At 56.0% G+C, this 5,845-nt stretch overlaps 1 protein-coding gene and 1 long non-coding RNA gene across 2 annotated transcripts in view; one reads left to right on the top strand and one right to left on the bottom strand.

The window, feature by feature from the left end:
• Window positions 1-3,673, top strand: part of FANCE (FA complementation group E) — a 5,649-nt gene extending 1,976 nt beyond the window's left edge. The window contains exons 2-12 of the mRNA XM_014310306.2: window positions 5-114; window positions 620-1,220; window positions 1,305-1,349; window positions 1,634-1,693; window positions 1,773-1,916; window positions 1,996-2,119; window positions 2,597-2,672; window positions 2,828-2,894; window positions 2,991-3,116; window positions 3,223-3,317; window positions 3,470-3,673. Of these exons, the coding sequence (XP_014165781.1) occupies window positions 5-114; window positions 620-1,220; window positions 1,305-1,349; window positions 1,634-1,693; window positions 1,773-1,916; window positions 1,996-2,119; window positions 2,597-2,672; window positions 2,828-2,894; window positions 2,991-3,116; window positions 3,223-3,317; window positions 3,470-3,473 (1,452 nt within the window). The 3' untranslated portion in view covers window positions 3,474-3,673. The remainder of the gene's footprint in view (window positions 1-4; window positions 115-619; window positions 1,221-1,304; window positions 1,350-1,633; window positions 1,694-1,772; window positions 1,917-1,995; window positions 2,120-2,596; window positions 2,673-2,827; window positions 2,895-2,990; window positions 3,117-3,222; window positions 3,318-3,469) is intronic.
• Window positions 3,674-4,549: 876 nt separating this feature from the next.
• On the bottom strand, window positions 4,550-5,760 carry LOC115948770. Its single transcript, XR_004082552.1, has 2 exons — window positions 5,285-5,760; window positions 4,550-4,721 (listed from the first exon to the last, which is right to left on the bottom strand). It is a non-coding gene; the product is annotated as an uncharacterized LOC115948770 (long non-coding RNA).
• Between the last annotated feature and the right edge of the window lie 85 nt (window positions 5,761-5,845).

The following is a 5,845-nucleotide window of genomic DNA, read 5'->3' as shown; positions in this document are numbered from 1 at the left end:
GCAGCGGGGCCGGCCCCAGCAGGGACCGGGGCTGCCGTTCCCCTGGCCGGCTCTCAGCGCAGCCCTGTGCGCCGAGGAGCCCTCGCTGGAGGGCCCACAGGACGCCCTGGCCGTGTGAGTTGGATACGTTTCTAAAACTCGGTGTTTTGCGGGAGTTTTGGGTGTCAGGTGCACAATTTGGGTGTCAGGTGCACAACCTACAACTAATAGCAACCCAAACTGCCACTACCCTCCATTCCAGCCTAATCAAAGCCTGCTTAGGATCATTCACCCTATGCATTCTCATCATCCTCATATCTGCATACAGAAACAACCAGTGGCCCTCAATCTTTGTAAAAATCCACAGAAACAAGCAATGGCCCTCAATCTTCCTAAAAATCCACAGAAACAATCAATGGCCCTCAATCTTTGTAAAAATCCACTTCCCCCGGTGCACTGGCCCATACATGAAGCTGGGATCATAGCAGTGACCCACTGGTGTCCCAGCTCGTGTCTGCAGAAGCTGGTGAAGGCATCAGGTGCCTCCTCTTGCTCCCTGGTGCTGTGGGACTCTGCTCCACGGGGTGGGTTGGGTTCAGGACAGGGCATTTGCTCTGACCACTCACCTCTCCTTTTCCAGCAAGCCGCGGCTGCTGCTGCTGCCCGTTCTGTGCCAGAGGAACCTCTTCTCCCTGCTCCTGGTGGTGCAGGATGCAGTGCCACGGGACTGCCTTCGCCAGCTGCTCCAGGCCTTGCAGCAGGATTCCCGCGTGGATCCCTGGGTGCAGGCACTGGGGGATCTGCTCCAGCAGGGACCACGGGCAGAGGAGAGCTCCCCACGTCCCACTGCCCTGTCTGCTGCGTGCCAGCAGCAGCTTAGGGGCCTGTGCCAGAAAATTGCCCAGAAGAAACCAGAGGGACAAAGAAAACTGAGCTGGTGCTTCAGCAAGCAGGCTGGTGCCCCTGAGTCTGTGCCTCGAGGTGGGAAGCGTAAGGAAGTGTCAGGGGAGAGCCTGGAGTTGGGCAGTGACAGAGAGGGGAAGGAGGAGGTGGCATGTGAGCCCCAGGAATGTGGAGATGTGGCAGAGGTGGAAGAGGAGGTGCCTGAGGAGCCTCCAGGGGACACACGTGCTCAGAGCACAGAGAAGGCTGCTCAGGACAGCTCCCAGCAGGATGCAGCTGGGGAGCCCAGGAGGATTTCCCAGACAGAGCTGGCAGCAGAGGTGCAGTCCTTTGTCCAGGTACTGGGTAGGGTTTGCTGTCCCCTTGCAGCCCCAGGGAGCCTTTACAGCCTGATTCCCATTCCTTCATCTCATTTCCCTCAGGTGCATGGGCAGGGGCTGAAGATGCTGCTGCTGCAGGAGTCCAGTGTAAGTGGTTGCTTCTGTCCCTCTCCTGGAGCTGATGCTCTAAACAGGCTGGTGCCAGGGCCTCAGGAGGGGTGCAAAAGGAGCTGGATTTCACAGATGGGGATGAAAAGCCCTGTTGGCACCTGCTCTGGGCTCGGGATACCAACACGTGCCTGCACCTTGCCGGTGTGAGGGGCTGCCTGTGGGCTCAGTGCTGACAGACACAGGGGAAGGGAGAAGCCCTGGAGCTGTATTTTGTGTTTTGGTTTATTTGGTGCTTTACTCAGGACAGTGTTTCTCTCCAGCACCCGGAGCTGCACCCCCCCTCCAAGCTGAGCATCCTGAACTCCTGCACGCCCAGCCAGGTGAGCCCCAGCAGCCCTGCTGCAGCTGCTGCAGGGCCCTGCTGCTGTCCCTAATGCCCCGTGCCCTGTGCCACCCCAGCTCGAGGGGCTGTGCTCCTTCCTGCAGCTCTCCACGTGCCCCGAGCCCTCCCTGGGGCGTTTCTGCAGCTGGCTGCTGCCTCTGAGCCCGGCCCTCAGCCACACCAGCGCAGCCATCCTGGCACAGCAGCTCTTCCTCAGGCGGGTACGTGCCATGGCAGTGGAGATTCCTGCTCCCCGTTCCCCTCTCCGCTGTCCCCAGCTCCTGCCTTTTGTGTCCCCAGGTGCTGGCCCTAACCCAGCCGCCTTCCCGACACCTCATGGCTGCCCTGACTTCGTTTTGCTCCAAGTATTCCCATCCCCTGTGCCGTGTGCTGGTGGCTGCAGTGCTGCAGGGGCCAGGGGAAGGTGTGCAGGGCTGCTGGGAGCCGTGGCTGTTTCTGGGTGGCATTTGTCACTTGTTAGGGGCCATGGAGGCCTGGGCTTGGTTTTTTCGTGGCCAGGTGAACACTTGGGGTTGGGATGGGAGATGGGTTTACAGATGGAGGGGAGGGCTGGCTAGGCTGGCTTCTGGCTTATTTTTTCCCAAAGGACAGTTCCTATGATTGGAGGGCTCCTAATGCTCAGAGCTGCCCCAGGGTGGCTGTGCTGCTGTGAGGAGTGAACCCCTGCCACAGTGTCCCCTTTTCCCAGAGACTGGAGCTGTTTAAACCCTTCCTGCAGCTGGGCAAGGGAAGCAGGATTATCCTCAGCAGTAGGAGGAGGCACTGGATGGTTTCTGTCTGTCCTGACTGGGACATACTCCTGTGAAGAGGTGCCAGGAAGGGCCAGGCACATCCCCATGGATTTGGCAGCCCCTGGAGGCTCTTTTCTGCTGCTTTGCAGGTGCTGAGCAGACCAAGCTGCTGTGTGAGCTGGTGGAGGAGTGCCTGGAGCCCCACTCTGTGCAGCTGGTGCTGAGGTGAGGGCTCACAGGGCTGGTGAGGGCTCACAGGGCTGGCAGCTCTGCTTTGGCCTCACTGTCCAGCCTGCCCGGATGGCTCCAGCTGGCTCCAGCCATCTGGGGGCACCAGCCAGGCCTCAGAGCAGCCCCTTCCCTCTTCACTGTCCTTGCAGCCAAGTCCTGGAGGTGCCTTTGTCAGAGAAGCTCCTGCCAGTGCTGCAGGCCGTGCTGGGGCGGCAGGTGAGGAGCCCACCTTGTCCCACGGGTGTCCTTGGTGACTCCAGCAGTGCTGGAGCAAGGACCCACCCTCCTTGGCTGCCCCTGGGCCTTTTCCAGGAGGTGCTGCCCCCTGAGCTCCTGGATCTGCTGGTGCTCACTCTGTGCCAGCAGGCTCCAGCCTTTGCCACGTCGCTGAACTTCGCCAGGCTGGTGACGGCCGTGCTCACGGCGTACCAGAGCCAGGTGAGCCCAGCCAGGGCTGCTCCTGCAGCTCCTGGGGCCCAGCCCAGAGCTCCCAGCTGGGCTCCTGGCAGGGCAGGGCCCTGAGCTGGTGCTGCCTCCACCGCAGGTCAGCCCAGCTCACAGGAGCAGCCTGGCTGCTGTCCTGGACCGGAGCACTGCGGCGCTGAAGAAATCCCTGCAGGCTGTGCTGGAAGGGGCCAGGTGAGCTGGGGACAGGTCCCTGTCATGGCAGCCCCTGCACCCCGGGCTGCCCCAGGGCGGGGAAGCAGAAGGTGCCACCCCTGCCGTGCCGGAGCTGTGCAGAGCTGGCTATGGCAGTGACTTTCCTCTTGCTGATTTTTGTCTTTCCTCAGGTGATCACCCAGAGGAATCGTGAGGGGGCAGCTTCCTTGTGTGGAGGGCACAGCAGCAGCCACAGCCGCCCTCACTGGGTCCTCCCTGCTCAGGTGGGACCCCGAGAGTGGGGTCTGCTCCCCACAGAGTGCCCAGGGCAGCACCTGGGCTGAGGGGGCTCCTGCTGGGCAGTGCCATCGCAGCCCCCCTCGCTCCTGGGGCTCACAGGGTGTTCCCATGAACAGTTCATGTGTTCCCATGAACAATCCACGTGTTCCCATGAACAATCCACGTGTTCCCATGAACAGTTCACGTGTTCCCATGAACAATCCACGTGTTTCCAGGTGCTTCTGTGTGTTCTCCACACTCTACAAGGTGACCTGGCCCCCCAAGGCTGGGGCAGGGCTGTGGGGGCCAGGCAGGACACAGCCTATGGAGAACTTGCAGTTCCTGAGTTTTTACTGCCCCAAACCCATCCCTGAGCCAGGACAGACATTGATTTGAGGCTGTATGGAGTTGATCATTCTGGATTTAGTTCAGTATCTTGATTTTACCTCAGCTCATTCCAAGGCACGAGCTCTGTTCCTCCCCATAGCCAGGCAGTGGTGCAGGCTGGGCTGCTGCTTTGTGTCTCTGATCTGCTGGGATTTACAGATCTCTGGGTGCAGGAGAGCAGGATTTAACTGAGTTCCAGCTGAGTTTAGCTGGGAAATTTGAGTGTTTTGCTTTAAATCCACCTTTCTTTCCTGTTTGCCTGGCCCATGAGGGACCTGCTGTGTGTGACACATTTCTGGTGATGATGACACTGCTCATGGCTTCTCAAAGTTCTGTCCTGTATTCTTGAAAGTACCCACTGGAAACCTCATCCAGGCACCTCCTGGTCTGAGAACTGGGACGAGAAGGTTGGGACAGAGACTCAGGCAGGTAGAGCTAGGGTTTCAGTGGAGGTTTTGAAGCTTTGGATACTCCAGGAGCTATTTAAAAATCCATAAACATCTACAAAGGGAGAAGGAGAATTAGAACATGCAGGTGTGACTGCTCCAGGTGTGCTCAGTAATGTTCAGATCCCAGCCAGAGGAAGGAAACTCTGAAGCATTAGGTGACACTCTTAGGGCTTCTTTTAATATAATAGAGACCATAAAATAATAAATCAGCCTTCTGAAAGGTGGAGCCAAGATTCACATTTCTTCCCTCGTCCAGGGGACCCTCAAACAGCACCACAATCAGCGGCTTGGGCTGGTCTGGGCAGCACCAAATAAAGTAAAATAAAAGCTTTAAAAATAAAAAAAAATAAAAATAAAAATTAAATAATTAAATAAAAATAGCTTAAAAATTAAAAAATAAAATTAATTAAAAATAAATAAAAAACAAGATAAAGTAAAAACCATAAAGTGCCGTAAAATGAAGTGCCGTAAAGTGCCATAAAAATTTCATAAAGGGCTGTAAAGCGACTGTCGTAAAAGGTGCCGTAATTTTCCCCTAAATAAAAAACAATCCCAAAAATTCCCCCAAAATCCTCAAAAAAAATCCCAAAATTTCCCTAAAAAATTTCCCTAAAAATTTTCCCCCAAAATAAAAAACAATCCCCAAAAATTTCCCCAAAATCCTCAAAAAAATCCGAAAATTTCCCTAAAAAAATTCCCGAAAATTCAAAAAAAATCCCAAAAATTTCCTCAAAAATCCCCCCAAAAATCCAAACATTTCACTTAAAAATTTCCCCTAGAATACAAAACAATCCCTAAAAAATTCCCCCAAAATCCGCAAAACGCGACGTAAAGCGCGACTGTCGCAAAAGGTGTCAAAAAGCGCGATTTTTCCCTGGAAACAAAACTCACCAGCCCCGGTCATTGATGGCAGATTGTGGGACTCCGTTGGCACTATCAAACCAGCCCGAGTTGGCACTGGTGCCAGCTTGGGTCTGGGGGGCATCCCGCGTATCGCGGATTTTCGGGAGCCAGCCGGCCACAGGACCCTGAACAGCAATCTCGGCCCTTTTCCCTGGAAACAAAAGTCACAAGATATGGGGTAAAAATGGGCCAGGTAGTGGTCCTACCATCACCTAGGGGTCCCTGTCACCTCAGGGGCCGTGTGGGGTGTGACCCCATTATCTCAGAGCCCCCACCCCAGGTTCTCCATCACCTCAGGGTCCTTGAGGTTATGGTAAGGGTCCGAGGGGGGCTGTGGAGATCCTTTGGCGTGTGCCCTTATCACCTCAGAGATCCTTTGGGGTTTCTCCTCACCACCTCAGATACCCTTTGAGGTCCCCTTATCATTTCCAAGACCCTTTGGGGTGACCCTTCCATCACCTCATGGACACTTTGGGGTGCCCCCTCACCACCTCACCACCTCAAGATCTCCCATAGCCCCCCCCCCCCCCCCCCCCACGCCCCCGCCCC

This window comes from Geospiza fortis, unplaced genomic scaffold (assembly GCF_000277835.1).
Source record: "Geospiza fortis unplaced genomic scaffold, GeoFor_1.0 scaffold14, whole genome shotgun sequence".
In the NCBI taxonomy this organism is placed as follows: domain Eukaryota; kingdom Metazoa; phylum Chordata; class Aves; order Passeriformes; family Thraupidae; genus Geospiza; species Geospiza fortis.
The sequence above is the reverse complement of the archived record's forward strand: the minus strand, read 5'-3'. Positions and strand labels throughout refer to the sequence as shown.